Source organism: Curcuma longa, chromosome 4 (assembly GCF_044706935.1).
Source record: "Curcuma longa cultivar G26 ecotype Majalengka, Jawa Barat chromosome 4, ITB_CL_G26_1.1, whole genome shotgun sequence".
Classification (NCBI taxonomy): domain Eukaryota; kingdom Viridiplantae; phylum Streptophyta; class Magnoliopsida; order Zingiberales; family Zingiberaceae; genus Curcuma; species Curcuma longa.
This window is the reverse complement of record NC_133864.1, coordinates 4,996,850-5,021,568: the sequence shown is the minus strand read 5'-3', so window position 1 is coordinate 5,021,568 and position 24,719 is coordinate 4,996,850. Positions and strand designations below refer to the sequence as shown.

The following is a 24,719-nucleotide window of genomic DNA, read 5'->3' as shown; positions in this document are numbered from 1 at the left end:
CGCCCCCAATCTTTGTACTCTCACTTTTAGGTGCATAGGTCGCTCTCGATTAAAGTTTATTTGATAAAAAGACGCGAATCGTCCGAATGCGATTTGTCTACCCCGTGCCTCAGATCAGCCGATGAGTAGATTTTCCATTTGAGAAGCCACAGAAGATTAAGATACGTCGCCAAGGGACTTCCTGTTAGTGAGTGGTTACGCCTCTATACGTCTATATGTATATCTCATGTTAGAAAGGAGTCATTTTCTGCTATTTCATTTTCAGGCAATTAACGTCACGAAAATGTTGCAGTGGATGGGAGGCTCACGGAGAAAGGTGAACTCTGTAAGTATTGTTTCACACACCTGCTAGCACGTTCCCTAGCTAGCGACTTCCATAGAAAGTGATGTTATATTCTTATTGTCAGTATCATAGATTAGGTTATATTTAGGGCAATCTAATTCAATGCCTTGATGGAATCAAATATTAACAAGTCACTTTACATGTGTTATCGTTTGCAGTGTCATTTTTGTCTAGCAAGTGACTACTTTTAAGTTCCTGTTCTCTAATCTTTATCCGCTTTGTACTAGATATCCAACACATTTCAAACAGATCTGACCTGAAAAATTGAGTTATTTCAATTCTTGGCTCAGGTGTTGGGTTAAGAAGTTTAACAAATGTAGATATTGGTTGATTTCAGGTATCTATTATAAAATACCAAATCATCTGACTCAAGTTTAATTGCATAATTTACATGAGATATGAGTATTATACTTAGTAAGCTATCTAATGAATCAAAGTAATTTACTTCAAGAAGTTACCTCCGCTAAGTCTTATATTTGCCAATATGGTAATCCTGAATTTTTTTCCTCTCGTGGCTGTAACTTAAATTAATGTGATGTTTGTCAGCTTCAAACATGTCCATCTTCCTTTAATGAATTCCTATTTTCTACAAGTGACAACTCTTTTAGCGAAACATAGTCTCTATTTGGTAATTGAGCATTTACTAACTAGTTTTTTAGTCTTGCTCTAAAAGCTTGATAATTGACTCATTTGGAATCAATCCATCTTGGGTTGGGTTGGATCTCCCATACTTTATTTGGATTACCATTTCAAATCAATTTTTCTTGGCCTGGAAAATTTCGGTCATGTCAAATTCTGGTCAAGAATAGACCAAATGTGACCCAATTTCCCCCTTAATTCAACCATCTGAATTCAAGTTGGCACCTGCACTGCAGTGGAAAGTCTGGCATTCAAGACTTAGAACCCTATAACTTTGATTTTACTCTTATTAATTGTGTCTTTCAAGTTACACTTTTACATTATTTTTACTTTCAATTATATTTTTGTCCCAAAGTTGGTTTAGTGTCTTCCACATAACTCATTTAGTATTCGTCTATTGTTTACCTTTATTCTCCATCTTCAGTTTGAACGCAAGATCTGATGATGCTATACTCCATATATTTACTAAATTATATCTAATAGATCATTTATTTTTCTTTTGATATGGTGCAACCATGGATGGATGATGAAATTAACAGTCTCGAAAGTCAATGCTTAACAAGTAAGTCATAAACATACTAAATTCATTCAAGGCATTTGATTTGATTTATATGTTGTTCAATAAGAAGTTCCCTTATCTACACACGCGACAGAGTTTAATCATGTTTGAACTTATACCTTGAAGGCAAAAGCATTACTTTGAACAAAGGAAACGTCAACTACAGAGACCTGGAGTGGACAATCATATTGGTGTTAGTAGCAAATGGCTTCATTATAATGAGGAAGTGCGATCCCTTGACATATTGAACTTCATAAATTTGGCTACAGTTACTGATGAAGGTTGTTTAAGTCAGAGCATTTATGGGATTAACACCTTTTGTTTGATTGCATAAATTTTGTTTGCTCTTTGTAGTATGAAGTTTAATCAATAAAAGATTGAAAATCACATTCCTGAATTATTGTAGACAAGCTTTTGTCCCCTGCATATACTTTTATTTCAAAAGCAGTGGAAGGAGAAAAGCCTGCGGTCCACTGCATGCAAAATAATTTAGCACATTCTGGTCAACTTGAAAATTCTCATTCTCAACTTAGTTCTGAATTCTATTGCTTAAAAAACCTTATTTTGAATTCCCTGACTAATCCGACCTACCATGTGCAATTTTTATTTCTGCTCATTTTTTCTAGGAACTAACGGCAATATTTTTCTGATTCCATTGTTTAAAAAACCTTATTAGCTTGCTGCTAATTGATAATAATCTGAAGTCCTTACTCCTTAGTTTTTGGCATATTTGATTCCTTAGCCTACAACTTTATTCCTTACATCTGAGCCAGATGTTTTAGAAATAAGTTTTCAAGGATTATATTGGTCTAATCATTAATAGGCATGAAAATATTGTACTACTATGTAACCAATACTTGACTTATATTTCACTAAGTAGTCCTATTCTTCTTAAATAGAGAAACTATTGTGAGCTTCTACCTTATGTATTTACAATTGAACTCAACATGTAAGGTTGTATCCAAGCAGAGTTGTTTTAAAATCTCATTTTCTCCCATGAATTTTAGTTTGTGGTCATTGGAAGATTGGACATGTAGAATTCCGTTGCAGCTTCATGAAGCTTCCGTAGAGCTCTTTTTAAACAAAATGGTCTGTCATTATGCTAGAACATTCCTAGTAATATACCCTTGCATAGACCTCAATACAGGAAGAAGATATATGTATCCAATTGCCCCCAAATAATTGGAACACAACTTGAAGATGATGGTGATGATTTTTATGCTATGTCCTGGAAGAAGTTTCTTAAGCTTGGAGTTTGTATGTTTTACTATAACATATATTAGTATGTTGTAAATAACAGTGAAGACTATTTTGGGTGTTCTCATTTTATATTTATTCGATGATTGCTACCAGGTATTCAGTTAGAGACTTCACTGGCAAACAAGTATGTCATGTTTTCCTTTGGTACAACATACTTATTAGGATGTCCTGAGCTGTGCTGAAGTAAATAAATGAATTTTAGAACAGCTGTTCTGCTATTCTTCCTGAAAAAGCATCAGCAACTCAAAATCTTAGCAGCAAAGTTGAAGGCCTTAAGTTGTCAGCAGCACGTGAATGTGGTTCAAACTCTGCTCATTTTAAATCACAAGCAATTGAAGAACAAGTTCAGGATGGTATGCAATCTGCATAATGATCTTTTAAGGAGTACCTCCTTGTATTGAACAATTTAAATCCATTTGCCTTGTGGGATTATCTATTTAAAGAGTCTCCACATTTTTTTAATTTTGTTTCCTTTAATGTTTTTAATAAATATTTCTCTGTAGAGAATTTGGTTCTTGGTTTACTCAATGATGACGATGAAGATAGAGAAATAGACAACAAAGCAAAAGTAGCTCCTGAAACTCATGTTGCATTTTCAGTTGGAGGTATAAAAATAAAACTTGTTGAGTTTATGCTTTTAATAGATGAATTTGGCCCTTTTTTGTTTGCTTCTCACACACTCTTTCTCTATTGTGATTTTGCATGACATGTCACCCATCTTTGGCAATAAACTATAAATAAGATATCAAAGAACTTGATGGCCAAGCCCAAATAGTCAAACAAATTTTGATGATGATAACAATCTTAAAGAACATGATACTACAAGTTACATAAAGATAACTGGGTTCTTTTTATACTTGATTCAAACATAATAGCAGTTGCAACTTCAGCTGTAATGCCAGTTGCTAGTTGCTTAAATAAGACAATTTCTGACAGATCTTGTTATAACCTTCTAATCGCTAAAGTTTATAAGAGCCAAGTTTGGCGTTCCAACATTTCATTGAGTTTCTTTGGTTTTGATTAGAAGGTGAAGTGGCATAAAATTCAACATTGGAGCCAAGCGGTAATTGTTTTAGCACATAAGGCACCAAGCGGCAATGATATGCAACATGAAAAAATGCAGCATGAAATCAACATGACACACTGCATACAATGCTCCATGGGGACCCACAACCATGCAGTTGAATGTGTCATGTTAGTTTTATGCTGCATTTTCATGCTACATATCATTTCTCGACTCTTAGTTACTCTGAGAAAGTGAAAATTGAGAAAGAATGGTGTCTTGTGTGAATTCATATTTTATGACAACTTCCATACAAATGGAGTCATTTACCTGTAAATTGGCTACAAAAAGTCACACTCTAGTTTCATTTCACACGGACTAGTGGGCTGATCAAGGGGTTTAAAGGTTTGGAAATGATTGCTATCATTGTGGGCAAATGTTCAATTCTTTCATCTATACATATAGTACCAAAGGGATCTAACCTAAATATGTTTAGGTATCTTGAAAGTGTTGTGCTTGCATGTGTGATGGTGAAGTTCCATTGGACATGACATTTGCGATTAGGTTAGGAGTTGGATTTGGGTCTTGATTGAGATCTCAAGCGTTAAGTGAGTGAGATCGTGACACTTTAGCTTAGTTCCAGTTGGAGAGCTGTGGGCTAATCAAAGGGCTTAGTTGAGTGAACCACTCTTAACTTGTGCTTAAGCATTTAGGTCAATAGTCCCTAACAAGTTGACTGTTGATTTTCTCTTATATGCAGATGGTTGCATGAAATGACAATCATATAAGACTTTCCTTGCTAACAACATAACTTTTAGTTCTTGATTCAGATGTTAACTAGTATCAATAGGAACATATGGAAGGATTAAAATGTTGTCTTCTTTGTCATCGTTTAATGTTACAAGAACTCCAAAAATCCAAAAAAAAATATGTAGGTTATCATGCTGTGCTTAGGTTAAGAGTTTCTGTTCAACACTTAAACTAATCCAAACTCAAATCAACATAGTCCTTGAGTTGAATTTTTCATTTGTTGTTAAGGCCTTAATCACAACATCAACTTCACATGATGATTGGAAGTTGCTAAGAAGTACATTCTCGCTTAAGAGGTATTTTGTTAATCATTCATTTGCATTTGAATTCCCATTTCCAGACTGAAGCATCTAAAAAAATGATTGTAAATATACTAAATAATATGCTCTATGTCTGAATGGAAGAAGTTAGCTGATAAGCATGCCAACAGCTAAGGCAGGCTACACTAATTTGGTAATCTAATTGGATAATTGGATAGATAAATTAGATTACTAAGTAAAGAATGACACAATGCTAGTGTTTTTTTTTACAATTTATTGGGCACTTACAATTGTTGACCCAGGCATGACTTACATTACATGTATGCTATGTGGGCATTTCCATGGGTAATCATGAGAGTACCAATAGTTCCATGATCATACATTTCCTTTTTATTTGAGACAACTAAGAAAACAAACTTTTAGTTTTAAATTTATTTGTTCTTCCATGTCAGGTCTTGGCAAGATCGGGATGGAAACTCCTGCTCACTCACCAAGAACACAAAGGTTTGTTATGAAACTTGTGGTTATTCAGCAGTTAGTTGAACATGCCTGTCTAAAATACTAATTCATGCTAGAGAGGATTTACATTGTAGTCTCAGAATTCTTTTTGACAGAAAATACTAATTATGCTGATGATATACAAGGTCACCCTACCTATTTCCACCAAAGCAATGCAAGGATTGTATATTTGAGTTGGAATGATAAAGTAATGTCCTTTCTAGTTAGTTGATTGAATTTATTGATCTGAACTCCATCTTTTATCTATGTATATACTCGGGGGAGAAATAGAAGTAAAGAGACTAGGCCCCTTAAATATGGTCTACAAACTCTATACTTAAATCACACCTTGCAAAAATAAAGGAATTATAAAACAAACCTAATGCAGTGCTCTGGTTCTGGTGGACTGACTCCATAATAAAACTGATTACAATAACAAAATTAAAAATATAGTGATGACCAAAGTTAAAAATGTTGAATCATGCCAGAGTTTCAGTTTTTGACTAGTGATGACTTAATAAAAGGGTTGTTATTGTTTATATTTCATCATGATTTGGCAACAACCTTGACTAGCTAAATGTTTTAGTGATTAGAATGAATTTAGAAGTTGAAATCATTGTGTTGAGAAAACTTTGAACTGTGTAATATTCCTTTGTATCAATAGCTTTATTCCTGTGTACTCGAGTTGAAGCTTCTTTATGTATCTCTGATTCACACATAAGCAAATCCTATGACAACAAAAACTCTCATATGGCTGTCCAAATTCTCATATTCATACCCTCTTTCAAATGCTTAAGATTTTTTATCTTTGCATAGTGGTCAAAATTGGTTAATAGTGCAACAGAATTCTCGAGTTGGATTTGTATCTACAAAGGCTGATCCAACCTTTCTCGAGAAATGGGGCATTTCATAAGATCGACTGAGAAATTTAGAAAGTGAACTTTTAATGAAATTAGTTAGTTTTACCCCAAAAAAGATGAAAATGGGCAATATTCTGTTAAATCAAGCTAATTTTGAAATCCATCAATCCAGTTGATTTTTGACCAATCCTAGCTTAAATTCTAATTAACTTTCACAAAGGAAAATGATTCTTCGTAGCTCACATAAATTCCACATTCTTTCTCCACATTTACTGTAAATTTAAAGATTAACTGTTTAACCTTGTCATCACTCACTAGGCCTAGTGCCACTTAGATTAATATTATTGATATTTAAGTTAACATATTGTGCTATTAATCTAATTTTATTAACTACTATTTATTATTTATTATTTATATACAGTACTATTAAAATATGTTGTTAATTATGCATAAAATATGTTTTCTTATGATTATTGAATATCTTTTGCAATGTCATATGTGAAATAGTTTCATTTATCATTCTTAATACCATTAATGTTGGTTCCAAGCCTGAATGAGAAAAGTTGAGGATTGTGTTACACCTACACTGTCAACAGCAAAATTTGTTTGAAGCTATAAACATGAACTTCAATCTTATTTTGCATTAGGCTAGGTTGTTACTGTATGTTACTAGTGTTATGGCCGTGATACAGCTCAATGGATAGAAAAGATTCTTGTGGTTGGCCCCAGATAGTTGAGACAAACTTGATGATGATGATAACAATGATTTCACAAGTCCTAATCCTGTATGATTCATCCTTAGATATTTTGACTATCTGATCCAATACTGATACCTATTTAGACAACCATACATTTATTATTTCTAAAATTACACGAAACCTTTTTCTGGTTGATAATTATGGGATTTTATATTGTTTACCTAAGCAGTTCAGTTGTTTTGAAAGATAGAGAGGTTTACTTATTTTGATGAGAACTTTCAGCTGTTAGAATCATAAGTTATATTCTAAACCTTGATGTTATTGATCTCTTCTACAGGGGTTTCAATTCACCACCAAAGGTGGCTGGGCTCTCAAAAAACTCATCAAACTTTAGGTCCATGTCTTCTGATCTTGGGCTAGAACTGGTAATTATTCTTTTATTTCTTTCCCTCTCTAAACCATAATTTGTCATATCAAAATCTGTCTCGCAAATAGTATGATGCTTATAAAGTCCATGCTTTCCATGCATACAACTCATTTTTTAGAATTAAATAAGAAAAAAGAACTAAGTATCTCATAATAAAATATTAGTTTTCTTTCCATACTGGCAAACAAATAAAGAGCTCTTTTCACTAATTTATGCCTGATTTGCCTATAATATCAATAATTTCCTGAAAGCGCTTGGTGTTGTAGTTCTTTATATCTTTGTATACATTTTGTATTTAGGTTTCTTTCTATCCATAGCTTTCATGGCATCACCTGCCAGTTAGTAATGATATCATTTGCTTAACCGTGATTTACATTATCACCTGCCACTTAGTAATGATAGCATTTGCTTACCCATGATTTACATTCCTTTTTCATCCATGGTTGAACACTGCCACTTTACAAATGACTTTCATCTTCACAGATTCATTCTTATATTATATTGAGAACTCGTTTCTTGTTGAACTGGGTAGTTTGAGCCAATTCCCAAAACACCAGCTGCGACCATTTTAAAGAGATATTTATTGTGTCGCATCATACTTGGTTGATTATGTTGCTGAAGAACATAGAACTCTGAAGTCCAGCTCATGCATTTGTTGCTAGCAAAGCCATATCAGTAATAAAAATTCAATTAGCTAACTAACTAGACATGCTTTTGTTCAGTGTTATTTGATGCCACATTTTTTTGTAAAATCAGATTTAGTATTTAGTTTCTCCTTTGACTTGCAGAGTGAAGCTATGTATGATATCAGTAAGCTAATTCACAGGGATTCTGAAGTAGTTCACAAACAGAAGTGTCGTACTTATGAGAAAAGGAATAGGGAATCTTCGAAGTTTGTCAACTCATGTATCTACTCAGATGTGCTTGATGATATGTCTGATTTCCTTGGTAGCAACAATGAAAATTTTCAAGAAAGGCCATATGAATTAAGAAAATGTAAATTTCTTCATTGTCTTGAGCTGAAGATTTTAATTCACATCCTTGTTAATTGTTTTTCATTGTCTGATTTTTGACATTCATTCCAGCCATGGGAGGACATTTGTTTCTTAATTGTTTTTCTTAGCAATGAGTTCTTTGTTAATATGATTACCAGAATACTTCATTCATCATCTTAGCAGAGCCTAGATCTTGGTTAATTGTTAGGATCAAATTTACCTTCAGTGCATTTTCATGCATTTGGTATTGGTTCTGAAATTTTTAAATTTCTATAGTGCATAATTATTGACCTTACTGCCAATGGAGAATGCTTTTACAAATGTGGCTCAATCCAGTATTGTTTCATTGCTATCCTGCCCCCTGATCTTACCTGGCAGAATGTTAATTAGTCATTTACATGGGCTATCTGCATCAATATTGTTTGTTTCATTTACTTCGAAGCATCACAACTAAAATATAACCATCAACTTATTTACCAGATAATAATAATATTCTGGACAATAGTTTCATGGACATATGGGAGCATGATGCAGCTTGTGACATTAAGTCCTCTAGAATTCACACTTCTGTCATCTCGAATGCAAATACATCGGAGTTGAATAACAGTTTCTTTGGGGATTTCTCTTTAGATACTAGCAGGTTCACTATCCAACATAATGTCTTTTCTATATAAACAACCAATGATCTTACTGTTTTGTTTTCTATTTCTCTAGATTTGGAGCAGAACAACAAAAGAGACACAGCAATTCAGGTTGACTAATATCAGTTTCTTTGTTTTATCTTTATTTAGATTATTGGTATTGGTTCCATAAAGATGTCCTCAGTTCTTTTTTGTCTCTAGAAAAGTGCATGGCAATTTTACGTTTGGTGTGAAATTGCAATTTGGAGGAGAAGCTCGATGCAACAAATTGAGTGTTGCATGCAAGTGGAACTGAGAGATATTGCAATTTAGAGGAGTTCGATGTGACACTAGCTTTGGTTTCTAGCCGCCCCTTGCCTCCACTTGTTTTATTGAGGATCCTATATGCCAGTTAGCAAACAGAACAAAAAAATTCACTTCTGTCAACAGTTACGGATTGAGATTTTAAATAGTGATACCTTCATACTTGTATTTAATCCGATTACAATAACAATCAAGTCTTATCCCACTAGATGGAGTTGACTATATAAATTCTCTTACTCTATTGGATTTTATCCCCTACTATATTATCATTTATATTTAAATAAATTTTATCTTATTTTATTATTACTAACCAAGTCTTTTTTGATCTTCTTCTTCTTCGTTTGATGTGTATATTTGTCATAGTTTGATCCAATTATATTATATAAATATAAACATCAATTATTGCAATGAGTTTTTATGCAGTAACACCATCATGATTGCATTGAACCACATATATCTTTAGTGGCTTAAATCTGTTAAGTTCTTTGATTAGAGAAGAAATACTCATTGTTATGCTTTAAGCATGAAGTATGCCTTCTTCCAGGGCATTAGGTCCACAGCTATCTTTTCCCTAAAAGCATGAATAGCTTATTCATGGCAATTTCTTGTGGAAGATGTGGTATTGTCTTACCAAGTACCAACTCAAGTTAAACAGTTAATTGTTTCATGTGGATAGTATTTGTATGAATGTCTTCTTTTTTTTCAGAACAGAATTTGATAATTGTCATACTACTAACGTTCATGTTCTACAGCAGCATATGCACCTCTGATATTGCTTCCCAGAGTTGTCTCCTGCAGACTTCTATTTGCAGATTCTCTTCACATTGTTGTTTAGCTTTTGCCATTTGCTCCTGCTTCCTTATAAATGCAAATTTCTCGTTAGTCATTGTTATTTTTTCTTGGTGACACTCTTCAACTGCTTAGTGTCAGAAATTGAGGACTCCTTATTCAGTCTTTCAGCAATAGAAAAAGAATGCAATCTTATATTTTTTGACAAAGATAGAAGGTATTGCCCTGTTAGTTTATGACCATGAACTGCAATGTGGTTGATTAAACCTTGGATTGGCTCTTTTCTGGACAGTAATTTCAATCTACCTTCTTGGTCTTTCACTGAAAAGGAAAATTTGCCAGACAGCGCAAGCTCTTTAAGGTAAATGCATATCCTCTTGCTCCTCTCACCCAACCCCAATAGACTTTGCTTTTTCAGATCCTAACAAAGTTCATCTTATACCGGTTGGAACTTTTTTGCAGTGAAGAGTCATGCACATCGACTGCAGGTCATTTATTGATTGTTGCCGCTAATTTTTATTGCAAGTTTATAATTCTAAAAGCTATATTTATTCATATGAATCTAAGTAAAAGTTGATTTTCAGCTAGAGAAGATAAAAGTTATGAATTTTTATCACATTCAGCAAAATTGAGAAGCAAGAAAAGACATCTAAGTGACCTGGACATAACCTTCGTGAATCTGAATGCAATCAAGAAAAACCACATGGATGAGATGGATATAATCTCAGGTAATAGCCTTAGTTAAGGAAAATAAGTTATCAAAATGGAATTTGATGGAGTGTTTGTTACATGAATTTAGAACCTGGAAAAGATAAGTTCATACTGAATCAGTTAAACTCTAAAGCTCAGCATTGCTCAAAAGTTTCACCTGGACTTCAGAGAATTCCAGATCCCAGTTTCATTTTTCCTCTGGAGGAATTTTCAGGTAGATTGGTTTGAATAAAAGTTCTGGATCCAAAAGTTTTATGGAAATAAATTACATATCATAATGGCAGAATGCCTCAACGATTTGCTTTTGCTGCCACAATGCAGACTTCAAAGAGGACACATCTAGATTGAAAATGCCTGTTGACCATGCAAGTCCTTTTGATTTCAGTTTCGCAAATGATAGATCAGAAGAACTATCAGGTTTTTCTGTTTGGAACAAGAACCACAAACAAACTAGGAAGACAGAAGTTTGCTTACCATATTCATTCTTCTCTGGGGATAATGAAGATAGAATTCCGATGCCTGAACCAATGAGGCAAAGAAATGCTTCCATCAACGAAGGAGACGTAGATGGTAGTTCTTCAAAGCTAGAAAGCAAAATATTGGGTGAAAAATCTTTGTGTTCACAGAGCAGCAGTGAAAACAGCAAGGAAATACAAAGTGGCTGTGCAGAACTGAACAACAAAACAGAAAAACCATCTTTTGGCTATGAAAATTCTTCAGAAGAAACCAACTCAGGACTTCAAGCTTACATCAACGAAAAACTGTAAGCATGCACTATCTTGTAATTCTTTCTTTGCCGAGCTGGTAACAAAAGCTTCTAACATAAAAAAAAAAGTGACAAATCCTCATTGTCTGCTGTTCTGTATTAGTGAACATGATTGCAGTACTCCCGATTTGAATCCAATACAAATCCTAAACAAAGGTCATTTATGCGCTTTACTCAGTTTTGTCTGTCGAGTTATGCCAACTAATCTTCCGAGGAAACAACCTCCTAATTTCGTCACTCTTTTCAGGTTCTGTTGAAGAAAAGATGGGATCTGAAGTGGCAATTTTTAGAAGTTTATCAGGTATCCCTCTGATTCAGAAACTATTTTCTATCAAACAAACGAATCCTTCGAATGCTCAATCAAAAGAACAACAGTAATTCCGTATTTGTAATACATGAGGGGAAGGATTGCTAAGTTGTCTCACTATTTTGCAATTGAAGGGAAGGACTTCTCCAAAGAGCATGGAACCGAGACCGCGGTGAAGTTCGACAGTCTATATATCCGTCTCTTGCACAAAGAATTTATCTGGAAGTTGACCAAGTAAGTTTGGTTTCCCTGCACTTTGTTTCAAGCTTACAACCTTCGAATTTACTTTGCTCGTGTTCTAAGCAAGCCGGAGAGTGAGAACCTTACGAACTCTGTTGCGTAATCGCCTACTGAATTTCTTTTTCTGCTATTCAGGCAATTCATTTTACCAGTCTCAGTTCTTGCCAGAGGATAATTAAAGAATTTAATCTCAAATTTAAAAAAACAAATAAGAGTAAAACAAATCGCGGATCGGTCGAGCTGGGCCAGTTGAGGCCCGGCCCATTTATAAGGCCCAGGCTCGCTATGGCCGGGAAACGATCCGCGCGTACACGAACTCATTCCAGGTGTCCGGGAGGCCCGGCAGGCACCAGTGGATGCAGTCGGCGTAGGTGGCCGGATCCCTCTGCTGCTCCGCCGTCAGCAGCTTCCCCTGCCGGAGCGTGTGCACCGACGTGTGCGCGTCCTTCCGGAACTGCGACAGCTTCGTGATGTTGACGAACGCCACCGGGAACCGCATCGCCCGCGTCGTCTCCTCCTCCGCCCGGAACAGCCGCCAGTCCGTCGCCAGCTTCGCCGTCTGCGACGCGTTCGCGATCGGCATCGTCTCCATCGCGCACTTGACCCCCTTCGGGTTCCCCCAATCCTTGCTCCTGCGATCGAAACCCCTAAGAGCCACCGCTCGATCCCTAAAAGGAAGCAATTTTGGAGAAGAACGAAATCCCCACCTCATATGATTCGGCGACAAGCTCATGAAGAGCACCATGGTCTTCTTGGGATCCAGATTCCTCTGCACCCACCTCGCCCACGTCGCCATCACTCGCCGGTAGGCCACCGGCCGGTCGACCAGATCGTACTCCCTCGATCCCCTCCTGAACGAGCCTCGCCTGTTGCAGAATTCCCAAATTTCATGGATCAGAAGCTGGAAAAGGAAAGTCATCGACGGCGCTCCAGTTCATCGGAAGCTACTCACAGAAGCTTCATCTTCGCCGTGTTCATCCACCAAATGTAGGTATTGAAGATCAAGTAATCCACCCCCTTCCAGTGCTTCCCGTGTTTGGCGATGGAGTCCGCCATGATGATCCGGTCCTGGATGCTGTGAATCTGAGGATCGTCGGAGTTGGACTCCACCAGGAACGGAGCCCAGTAGAACTCCACAGTGGCATTATACTCCTGAAAGCGAAGATCCAGACCAGGGGATTCAACTAATCTCTCGATTTCAGATCAAAATAGCAAAGCTGAAGCTTCACCTCTGCTCGGAAAACGTTGAACGAGCCTTTCTTGACGAGAGTCTTCTTGCCCTCAGGGATGGCGGATTGGACGAGGCACACCATGGATTCCCACTGGTTCCTGTTGAGAGAATCTCCGACGAACATGAGGCGCTTCCCCCGCAGCCTCTCCAGCAGCGCCGCCGCGTCAAATCTGTGCTTTTTTTTTCAGTAGGGAGATCCCTCAAAGGAGGAGCAATTTTTAGGGCGAAGAAGAGGTCGATCGATACCTACCTGGGCATGTCACAGTCCCGGGGCTGCCACCGCCATTTCTGGTAGCTGTCGTCGCGGCGGCCGTTCCGAATGCAGGTCACCTGCTCGGTCAGGTACTTGCACTCGTGCTCCTTGTAGATCGGGCGCGAGACGTCGTCGAACACCCACCGCCCCACGGCGAGTTCGCACTCGTCTTGCGCCGCCGCCGCCGGCCGCCTGCTGGCCTCCACCTTCGGCGGAATCTGAGTCCGCTCCGGCGCAGGGTCGGCGACCGCCGAAGAAATGCCCGCCGGCGGCGTACTTCTCGATTCGCCGACGAGGTCCTCCTGGTACTTTGATCTGGAGGCGGTGGCGAAGGAGAAGTCGGCCAGGGACTTGATTTCGTCGGTGTAGAAGAAGATGAGCAAGAAGAAGGCGGAGAAGAGGAAGAAGGTGCGGGAGGCGTTCTTGCGGCCGCCGGTGAGGAGGGCGCGCTTCACGGTGACGGCCTTGGGCGCGATGGAGAGCGTCGCTCTCCGCCGAGGCGAAGCCATCGCACGGGGAGAAGACGGCGACTGAAGGCGGAGAGACCTGGGCAAGCAGAAGAGGCACCGAAAGAAATTGATAAGTATGTTGAGTGGCCGTGAAGGAAGCAAATTCAAATTTTACAGGGGGCCTTTTGATTTAGGCCTCATTTACCATGAAGGGAAAGGAAAGGAGGAGGGAAAGGGAGCATCTCAAGGTCTCTCCCCTGTTGTTTACCTAATGGAGGATAGAGAATTGATGGTCCATGAAGTAATTTTAGTTAGTGATCTTATAAAAAAAAAATGATAATCCCAGTAAGTCTCACGGAAGTTTTCTATCGGCCACCAGGATAAATCGGGAAGCGCACGCAGCGGCCAACCTAGACGCCTAGCATTCTTTGATTGGATCTTCATTTGGAAGAAAATTCTTACAAATACGCGGGGATCGAACCCGCCTGAGTCACAACTTGGATGTCCTACCATGGCACCATGGCTCTAGGGACATACGCGATCTTATAGCATTAGATTGAAGGGTATATCTTTAATTATCGCTTTTTAGTATGAACTAGACGAAAGCGAGAGTAGAGTAGACAAGGATTAGATGATTTTGATCCATAAAGATTAGCCTAGAATATATCAACAATTAATAGATGATAAATTAGAGAGATGAGAGTGTTTAATTTAGTCAAACTAAGTAATTTTGACTAAAACTATTATAACATAAAGCAATTTGACAGTTTAGCCAAACTTATAAAATTACTTTATATTATATCAATATTAATTAAAATTATTATAATAATATTGAAAAAGAGTATTTTAGATAAAAAATAGGAGGGCAAATATAAAAGGACACTTCAAATTATATAAATTATCAAAAAGCATCTTTTTCTTAATAAAAAATAGCTCTATTAGAAATTTTATCTCTAAAATATCTCTTTTTATTTTCAATGCTACTGTAGTCATTTCGATTAGTTACTACTCTTTATTTTCAATATTATTATAATAATTATGATTAGTTTCTACAATATATAATAATTATTTTATAACTATTATAATATTATTCTTTAGTTATTACAATATATAATCATTAATACAATAATATTATTATAGTAACTATTAAGTAGTTTTTATAATTATATAATAATTATTTAGTATTTTTTATACTTATTTTAAAGTAATTTTGTTGAAGTTTAAGTAATTTTGATTAAGTGGATAAAAAATATTTTGATATTAAAATTTTAATTTAGTAAAATTAAAGATTTTTGATGAATCATTTGCTCTTTTTGCAGAAAGTACTGGATTTTGTCGTATTTAAATCAAGTTAGTGTGGGCAACTTGAATACTGTGGGCAAATTGCATGTCTACAGTATGCAAGATGAAATTGGAAATGGCCAAAATTTTGGACCACTAGATGTGACGGGAACCTCACCTACCAAATTTATACCAAATTTGATGTTATTATGCATATTTTATTTTTTTCAAAATTGACATTATTTGACAGTTATAAGAATATCGAAAGACTAATTTAGAGAATAAAAATGATGATTCCAATAAAAGTCGTGTTCTTTTTAATTTTTGTCATATATTTTTTATAGAGACAAAGTCACTAAGTAGGCTTGATAGTTATTTTTTTCCTTTCTATTATCCACTCTTCTCTCATTCTCATCCTTCTCTTTTGCTCTCAGATTTCTTTCCACCCAAGTAAACCTAGACCTGTAGAATAGGGAGGTACATACCAATCACTGATAGCGAAATGCACAGTGAAGAAAAAAAAATAAAAAAGGAGACGAATGAAGATCATGTGCCGAATAAGATTAAGATTTAAATTTAGTGAGAGTAATTATGGAGTCCATTATTGCCCTGTTTCTTTCAGGATAATAATTACTATTATCCAATTGCAGTTTCTCGATTTACCTCTTCATAAATGGTTGTGAGGTCGACCGTGTGCGGCTGCTAAGGTGGCGAATTCCACCTTTTACAGAAGAGTGTTCAATGAATGAGTTCAACTGTTTACCAAAGAGGATTGGTGTGCATTATGAATTCATAATTTGATAGACTTCTTGAGGTTGCAAACAAGTGGAGTTTAAGTTATTTTCTACCAAGGTTTTGTGTTTGATACAGGGGAGATAGCGGGGGCATATGACAGGACTCGATTAACGTAGAAGTCATGTGGCATGCTTTTGGACTTGATCAATGTAGATATCCATTAGTCTCCAATGGATTGAGCTGATCTGACTTCAGACCTTTCGAGTTGTTGACTTTTCGACCTCTCGAGTTACCGATTTGGACTGACATCTGGATTCGTCGACCTCTCAATCTCTCAACATGTGAAGGGATATAGTGGTTACCGTAACTTGAAATGACAAACGGTTATAGCGACACCCTTTAATGGGGTGTCCATTGGATTTCTTTCTATATATAAAGTAAAAAGGATGACTCTCTTGGTACATTATCATCATTCTGTCATCTACTTTACTTTGTTTTATTTTATCATTTATCTGTTTTATATTATTTGGGGTTTTATGATGACTTAGATATCAAAGGTGAATCCTATGATGCATGATTATTCTCCGCAGAAATCAATCAGAGTCAACTATGATATAAGAAGAAAATAGAGAGAAGGTTTCAACGTTATCCCTCTTTATTATAGAGGAGGATAATTTTTACCATTGCATCATTGCACAGAGATTTCTCTTATTGGAATCGCGTTCAAAATTGATATTTCGATAGTAATCTGTTAAATTAATCGTTGAGCATGATGATTTAAATTAGACTGACTTCTTTTTTAAGAAGTGTGTTAAGATAAATAATGTCTTTCTATTGTGGTTAATTGTAGATTCTTGATTTATGGTAGTGTTGGGATAAATAGATTAATTTGTGATATAATACGATTTACTATTTATATTGATTTTTTAAAGGATGTTAAATGGAAAATGTATCTAATCCATAGCTCTGAGAGCTACGAATTAAATATTCTAGGACTATAAAAAAACTTATCTTTTGTCTCCGACAAAGAGAGAAAAAATTTAATATTTTATGATGTTTCTAGTCTACACATGAGATGCTTCATATTATTTATTTAATATTTTAAAATTTTAATTTAATTAATTATTTTATTGGGTCTATGTACAATTAATTATTTAATAAAAATTTAAAATTCTAATCGATTGCAGAAATCACGAATGAGTCATGGGATCACAGAGCTGACCCTTCTTCCTCGAATTGACTTGCAATTTCCATAAAGGATATAATTGACAACTCTAAGTTGGACATTATCCTTTTCCCGCAAGAGATCTTGAGGAAAAAGTGTTGCTAAATTTATGCCATCAGTTATTTCATATGTGACTACGGGTCGAACCGAAACAAAATACTTTTTCTTCGTGGGTGTGATCCGTTGGACATAGATCCAATTTTTCAATTTTTTTGATTCCTTAGAATTTTTTTTTTTTGTTTTCGGTGGTATAAAAATGCCGCTGTGCCTAGATATCTTATCTGCCTCTCCAGGAAAATAAATATCTCCGGAAAATATTTTTAGTAACTCATTCGATATAATAATTGTGGGCCTAATAATAGCATTTGAGGTGGTCTACACCCATCTCCGTTTTTGTGAGTTGGAGTTAAGATAGTAGTTCTTGAGACATAGCTGAGTTGATTACGACGTAACAGATTTATAGAAGAGGACAAGAGTTCGAATCCTTCTACAGAAAAGGAGTTAAGATAGTAAAACGACTTAAACTAAATCAAATTTTATTATGTTTAAATTTATTTAATAAGATAATCAAATTAAGTTTGACAAATTAACTCTTAGCTTAAATTTAGTTTAAATTTAATTTGAACTTGATTTATTTAGATGTTATCTAATTTTTAATTCAAATTTATTTATTTATTTAAAATTTTTATATTTTAAACTTTTTAGTTGTTGTTGAAATTGATAATATAAATTTATTTATTCATTTAAAAGTTTTGGTTAGTTGTTGAATTGATAATATAAATTTATTTGTTTATTTAAAAGTTTTTTTAAATTTACTTTAAATTTAACTGGAGCTTCGTTTAGATGTTATCGTTTCATCGATTTGACTTTCAATTCAAATTTATTTGTTTGTTTGAAATTTTTATATTTTAAATTTGTTTGGTTAGTTCTTGAGTTGATAATATAAATGTATGTATTTATTTGAAAATTTAAATTCATTGCCTCTGATTATGCTCTCTCAACTGACGGTCTATTGACGGTCTATCTATTAGTATTTTACTGTAGGATCGACAGTATTAAATTGCTTGGGATAAATAAAATTATATTTTATTAGATTAATAAATTGAACGTATATTAAATAAAAATAAATAAATTAGTCGAAAATCTTATTCATGAACATTACTCCATTCATTTACTGTATGATAAAAAATATTATGAACTGGAAATCATAAACTCTTATCATTAATCCAATCACCACGTCAACTTCTTCCTTCTCTTGAAAATTTTTTTTTTTTTCTTTTTCAGTTGGATAGGAGAGCAATCACTTTTTTCTCCTGTTGAAGCAATCCAAAAAGTCAGTGAGTAGTCATTTCTCCCTACAACACGTGATCTTGACTTCTCAATTCAAATTTTGTTTTATTTTTTTTTTTTTTGCAATTTAAGATTTTTTATTAATGTGAGATCATGATTAAATTCATCATGAATGTTAAATTGATTGTTTAACTACTTTTAACTCGAGTTTATTAATTTTCGAGAGCAACTTAAAATCACATGGAAATAATTAAAGGGATTTCTTTTTTTTAATAATGATTAAATAGGCACCATTATTATTTCTCCTATGATACTAAAAAGCCTTGTCATAAGAGAATATTGTTAAGGATAAGTATAATTTACACTTAAAATTTTTAAATTAACAAAAGGAAACAATTTGATAAAAGTGAATGCTCTTTTAATAATTTGGAATGTGAATATTATTAAAATTTCATTAGATGGAATAGTTTTTATTCAAAATTTTATAAAAACAATATTTTAATAAATAATAGAAGGGCCTTTTCCATCTTTCTTAAACCAATTGAAGCTGGCAAAGAATCATAATTTAATTTTTATAATCTTATGTTGGAATATAATTGTAGACAAAAATCAAAACACCATCATATCCCTTATTTTCATTATTATTGTAAAAAAATATCAAAAGAATATTTCATTCTATTTTTTCATCCAAAAAAACATAGTAAAATTATTATACATGAAACACTTTATATTAAATATTATTTATTAATTATTATTATAGCAATTATGTCCATAACTCTTATAGAAATTATGACTAGAACTACTATAACAACACTAATGTTGTGCCCTTCAATTTTAATAATAATAAAAATAAAGTGTTCTTAGTTAATTTTGACCACCCTTTAATTTTTTTATACCAATAGGTTGGATTTAAAGCAAGGATATATAATTTATAAAATTTCTATTACTATTAAAATGTCTATTTTATTCTTTAATAAACACAAAAGGAAAGAGAGATATTTTAAAAAATGTCCTTGAAGATATTAAAATAAAATTGACAAGTTGGTTGATCACAATTTTTTAAAGGACAATTGGCATGCAAAGCAAAGATTGCCTCATCAGACCCAAGAACTACTGGTGGTTTGAGGCCACCATAATTTTTTTATTTTTAAGACATAAAGCTCGGTAAAGTAGTTCTAAAGGGCATGGAGTGGATCACATCATCATCATCATTATTATTATTATTATTATTATTATTATTATTATTATTATTATTATTATTATTATTATTATTATTATTATTATTTTTATTATTATGTAGACAATCTTTTTCTAATTAATCTATCAAATAAATTTGAAATGTTATGCACGTTTAAACGTCAATCTACTATTCATTCCTATTAGAATTATTTTAATTATTTCTTTGAGTACTTTAGGACTATAGACGGATCTAAAATAGGACCGTCCTGGACGTTAGCCTATTTAAAAAAATATTTTATAATTTACAATTTGACATAAAAAAAATTTAATGTGTGTTTTTTGTTCATTTTATTTTGGTGCTTAGTTCAATTCCTTTCGCATCAAAGTCTAACCTACTTCTAATTCTTAGATGAATAATAGAGCAATATGATAAAATAAATTTTACACGAATAATATAAAGTATTGTGAAAACTCGCTTTTTATTGATAATAATAATAAATATTTTTTTAATTAAATATGTTATATTAATTTCATGAATCAAATTTTAAAGAATATTGTCTTTCCATTTCAATTTTAGTTTTAGCCAATTTATTAAACCTAATTACTCTACCTCTTTGTCAATTTATTGACTTAGCATTCTTTTCTCAAATATCCTTCCCCTCTTTTTATTCCATTTAAATTAAATATATAAAATAACTTATAAAATTGATCATCCTCATCCACATACATACATACAAATTAATACATTAATCTTGATTAGAAAGGATATTTCTGATAATTTAGGTGTTTAAAACTTTATCATTGCATCACACCTGCAGGAGGTAAAAATCTAAAATTAAATAAATAAAAAACTAAAAAAATGATATTTCTTAAATGCACTTAGCATAACAAAAGAAGGCAAATAGCCAAAATAAACATATAGAATTACCAAAGCGCAATGCTGTTACAAATTAGGAACATGGCTTACAAATCCAAAAAGAAAAGGAAAAAAAAAACATTCCTTAGAAAAAGGGAAACAATTTTTACTAGAAAGAACATTACACAACGTATCCAGCAATTATTGGACCACAATGACTAGATTAAAGAAGGCCGAACTAGAGCTTGTTTGCTTCTATTTTCTAGAAATTGAGGACCACTCTAATTTCACTAAGGAACTGCTGCTGATGTCCAATTCCTGCATCCATCCTCCAGGATCTTGCCGGATCATGTTGGAAAAGGAGTCTGGTGATTGGGGAAGTAGCTGGTTAAGACAAGAGGTTGGGACTGTTGCAAACTTGATCGAGTTCCTGTTGCAAACTTGAGTTGTTTGAGTTCCTGCTTCAGCACTTCATTTAGTGCTGCAAAAGAAACAAACAGTAAATCATCTGGCACCACCAGAAACATGGGAGCCAAAATGCCTGATCTGAAACTGGTGTCCATTAAAATGCTATGTTGTTTCATCGAGGAAGAAGCACAAACCTAGGGAATTCTACTTTACTGGGAGCAAGCCAATAATAAAGTTCACTAAACAGAAGTAAATAAGTAATTGACAAGGTCGAACTGTTGGTTGGAATACAACTGTCTGAACCCAAATCTACTAGAAAGCTTGACTCTAGTTAAAGAGCCATAAGTTTATGGAACTTCAATTTATAATTCAGTTTATGACACACACTCAAAAAAAAAAACATACAAGAAAGTCCAAATATACCTTAGAAGAAGCCTGATTTGTCTATTTAATCATTTTACCATAATACACAATTTTTGCTAAGAATTAAGAATTGGATGGAACAGACCATATTTTATGCTACCTGATTCATCAGTGATGCCTTTTTGAAGCAATGCAGCAGACAAGTTCATTATGCTACAAGATGCAAGTATTAGAGCATTTCCTGGTCCACAGGTTTTGTTCAGTGAATTGCAGACTGTGTGGCGATTTGAAATAAAATTAAATATATGAGAAAATGCACAAGCCATTAACCATGATCGAATAAGGTATTCATTGTTGATTTTTTTCTGTCATTTGCCTTCGAACAAGTGTTGTTTGTAGCAGAGATAACTAAGTTAAAGCCAAAACTTATGGTACTCTGGGAGAGTTAGTTGGTCAGATAGCTCATACTATCGAAAGCATAAAATATAAGATCACACACCTGAAACAATGCTAGCTGTGCAAAGAGAGTTGTAGCTTCGGAAAAGGTTTGTACCTTTTTCTCAAGTTCTGTTATACAAATATGCCTTTCTTTCCTTCGAGCGAGCGGCAGACTGTCCATTAGCCAAAATTCTACATGCATCAAGTTTTAAACAATGACAAACAAATCCAAATGTAAGACTACCATATCATTGACAAAGTTTGAATCTAACCTATGCATGTTTTGGTCAGATGCATATACTTCAAAATATTGGATAGTTTTTAATGAAATTCATGTGCTTCATGGCTAAATAATATATCTTCTACTCAAAAAAGAACTTCGACATATAGAATTAGCAAAAAAATCCTAGTCAAGGTATACTTATGTCTCGTATCTGATGTGAGCTTTTGTGTTTGCTAGCATAAGATTCGTTTGCTTCTTAGCTATTGAGCATCACTACACCAAAAATTCATGTGTTTGAGAAGTAAAACTAAATAGGGTTTAAGGAATGCATATACCTAGAAAAATGGATAGTTTTGATGAAATTCATGTGCTTCATGGCTAACTAATATATCTTCAACTTGAAAAAGAACTTAGACATATAGAATTAGCAATAAAATCCTCGGCAAGGTATACTTATGTCTCGTATCTGAAGTGAGCTTTGGTGTTTGCTAGTACAAGATTTGTTTGCTTCTTAGATATTGAGCATCACTACACCAAAAAAAATGGATAGTTTTTCAATTCATGTGTTTGGCTAGAATATATCTTCTACTCGAAAAAGAACTTATACATAGAATTACCAATAAAATCCTAGTCAAGGTTACTTATGTCTCGTATCAAGTGACGTTTGGTGTTTGCTAGTACAAGATTTGTTTGCAGATATTGAGCATCACTACACCAAAATTCATGTGTTTGAAAGGGAAATTCATGTGTTTTTCATGGATAATTAGTATGTTTTCTACTCAAAAACGAACTTAGATATTCTGAATTACCAGCGAAATCTCAATCACCAGCAACTACTTTGGCATGTGATATGAGAAATCGAAGAAACTGACATTTAGATTCAAGCACCGAGCTCCCACGAAGACAAAGATGGCAACTTTCTGCTAACAAAAACGAGGTACCTTTTGGCTCGTTGGGGATCGGCGGCCGCAAGCTCCGGAAGTTGCTCGGAGGTCACGATGGCTTCCTTCGCCTCTATGGCCTCCCCGGACATCATCGGCGACCCATCCATAGAGACGCTATGCCGATGCTTGGGCCTTTCCGGTACCGATCCAGCAGCATTGCGTATCTTCCTATCCCCGGAGCTCCAGTACGGCCCCGCTCTCCTCGACCTTGCATTCTATCTGCTCGAAGTCCATAAACGTGCAGAAGAGGTCGGGATGCGGAATGCGAGCTCCGATCTGGCCCGCCGGTGGTGGGGCTGGGACGAGGGGACATGGGGGCGGGTGGCCCGGTCGGCGGCGAGGATGGAGAGAAATTGGGGTTAGGTTTGGGCGACTGCAGCGGATCTGGCGGCCTTCCGTTGCATCTCGAGTCGTCGCCCTTGCTCGCCTTTTGCCGCAGGGAAGGGAAGAGAAAGGAGAATGAGAGCGAGCAAGAATCACCGGAGGGAGGAAATGGCCGTCATGCTACTATTTATGTATTTTTATATATTTTTTAATTAAGGATAACCTGGAAATATATATCTATAAATAGCAACATGTTGAAAAATGAAACCTGGAACGGAAACCGCCGCACTCGGGCCATCGAAACGGCGGAGATGGAGGAGCCGCGGCCGCGCAATGAGGATCGGGGATGGAGCATCACCGTCCGCGCCAAATCCAAGGGCCTGGATCTGTGTCTCAGCGCATCAAACCTTTTCCCCTACTGGGGCAGCGGCGGCGAAAGGATCTCCTTCTTCCTCCGCCTCCGCCGCCGCTTCTTCCTCCAACTCGAGTCCCAGAACCAGCGCCCTGCGCGCCGAGTCCTGGCCCTGCCAAATGCCTCCTCGGTGAAGCCGCTCCAGTTGGCGAAGAGGATCTTCCGGCGACCGAGATGGTTTTCCCGGAAGAAAGCGGCTCCCAAACCTGGATCTTCCTCGGCCATTGCAAAGCAGCAGGTACTCAGCTCGACATTGTTTAGCAATTTCAGCAGCTTGATTTAGAGCAGGTTGATCTTTGCTCAAAATGGGGTTTTGTCTACTAAATCTCTTGGTCGACCTACTGATCAAGGCCGTGTAGAGCAGCATACGTAGAACCCTAACCACACAGTGATTCAGTTTGACTTCTGAGATCTTGTTTCAGATGCAGGGTTTAGTTGCAGCAATGGCAGGAATCCTTTCCTTGAAGAAGAAGAAGAAGAAGAAGAAGAATCGACTTGGCATTTCAATCCATGCTTTGACATCCTTGATCTTGTTAGTTATGCTTTTGCATTTCTTTGGAGGAATTTTATTTTATTTTAATTTTTAATAAGTTAATTGAAAATACAAAATATTCGTTTTATTTAAAATTTAAAATATAATTCTTTTATAGCTTTTTTACTTTGACGCACTTGTGAAATTTTTAAATTTTTAAAAGACACTCGTATCTTTCAAATTTCTCAAAGGGCATATTTATTTTCCATTTTACTCCTCTCGTTGATTACTGTAGTGCTATATTCAAAAAAATATCATCACTATTATGTTGGATTTCAAAGAACATCATTATATGAAATCCAACATTATAATGGTGACAATGATATTGATTTTAGAACTTAATTTTTAAAAATCAATACTAATGATATTCAAAAATATTTTTAAAATTAGTATTATTGTGGTATTGATGTTTGAAATACAACATCTCTTTAGTGATGCTTTTCTTTACATCATAATGGTGTTGTTCT

At 35.1% G+C, this 24,719-nt stretch overlaps 3 protein-coding genes and 1 pseudogene across 3 annotated transcripts; 2 read left to right on the top strand and 2 right to left on the bottom strand.

The window, feature by feature from the left end:
* Positions 1-283: 283 nt before the first annotated feature.
* LOC141826485 (uncharacterized) lies at positions 284-12,107 on the top strand. The gene is made up of 20 exons (XM_074713736.1): positions 284-325; positions 1,522-1,544; positions 1,668-1,822; positions 2,895-2,925; positions 3,009-3,154; positions 3,305-3,406; positions 5,327-5,378; positions 7,268-7,355; positions 8,146-8,353; positions 8,833-8,992; positions 9,067-9,104; positions 10,227-10,302; positions 10,378-10,446; positions 10,548-10,573; positions 10,670-10,813; positions 10,885-11,010; positions 11,118-11,559; positions 11,666-11,718; positions 11,810-11,863; positions 12,004-12,107. Exons 1-20 carry the CDS (start codon positions 284-286, stop codon positions 12,105-12,107), a joined length of 2,139 nt encoding a protein of 712 aa, XP_074569837.1.
* Positions 12,108-12,172: 65 nt separating this feature from the next.
* Positions 12,173-14,136, bottom strand: LOC141826486 (protein trichome birefringence-like 28). Its single transcript, XM_074713737.1, has 5 exons — positions 13,591-14,136; positions 13,339-13,510; positions 13,062-13,261; positions 12,817-12,975; positions 12,173-12,741 (listed from the first exon to the last, which is right to left on the bottom strand). The coding sequence occupies exons 1-5, from the start codon at positions 14,100-14,102 to the stop codon at positions 12,393-12,395; spliced, it is 1,392 nt and encodes a 463-aa protein (XP_074569838.1). The 5' UTR covers positions 14,103-14,136; the 3' UTR covers positions 12,173-12,392.
* Positions 14,137-20,955: 6,819 nt separating this feature from the next.
* On the bottom strand, positions 20,956-23,561 carry LOC141826955 (transcription factor RF2b-like; annotated as a pseudogene).
* On the top strand, positions 23,508-24,307 carry LOC141826954 (uncharacterized). The gene is made up of 2 exons (XM_074714264.1): positions 23,508-23,958; positions 24,143-24,307. The coding sequence occupies exons 1-2, from the start codon at positions 23,560-23,562 to the stop codon at positions 24,305-24,307; spliced, it is 564 nt and encodes a 187-aa protein (XP_074570365.1). The 5' UTR covers positions 23,508-23,559.
* Positions 24,308-24,719: the final 412 nt, after the last annotated feature.

Excerpts from the sequence above, each read along its gene's own strand:
- LOC141826486 (XM_074713737.1), bottom strand. The coding sequence starts at position 14,102 with ATGGCTTCGCCTCGGCGGAGAGCGACGCTCTCCATCGCGCCCAAGGCC. Across the intron at positions 13,511-13,590 it reads CGGGACTGTGACATGCCCAG|ATTTGACGCGGCGGCGCTGC; the intron begins GTAGGTATCGAT and ends AAAAAAGCACAG. Across the intron at positions 12,742-12,816 it reads TTGTCGCCGAATCATATGAG|GAGCAAGGATTGGGGGAACC; the intron begins GTGGGGATTTCG and ends TTTCGATCGCAG.
- LOC141826485 (XM_074713736.1), top strand. The coding sequence starts at position 284 with ATGTTGCAGTGGATGGGAGGCTCACGGAGAAAGGTGAACTCT. Across the intron at positions 3,155-3,304 it reads TGAAGAACAAGTTCAGGATG|AGAATTTGGTTCTTGGTTTA; the intron begins GTATGCAATCTG and ends ATTTCTCTGTAG. Across the intron at positions 10,447-10,547 it reads GACAGCGCAAGCTCTTTAAG|TGAAGAGTCATGCACATCGA; the intron begins GTAAATGCATAT and ends ACTTTTTTGCAG.
- LOC141826954 (XM_074714264.1), top strand. The coding sequence starts at position 23,560 with ATGTTGAAAAATGAAACCTGGAACGGAAACCGCCGCACTCGGGCCATC. Across the intron at positions 23,959-24,142 it reads CGGCCATTGCAAAGCAGCAG|ATGCAGGGTTTAGTTGCAGC; the intron begins GTACTCAGCTCG and ends ATCTTGTTTCAG.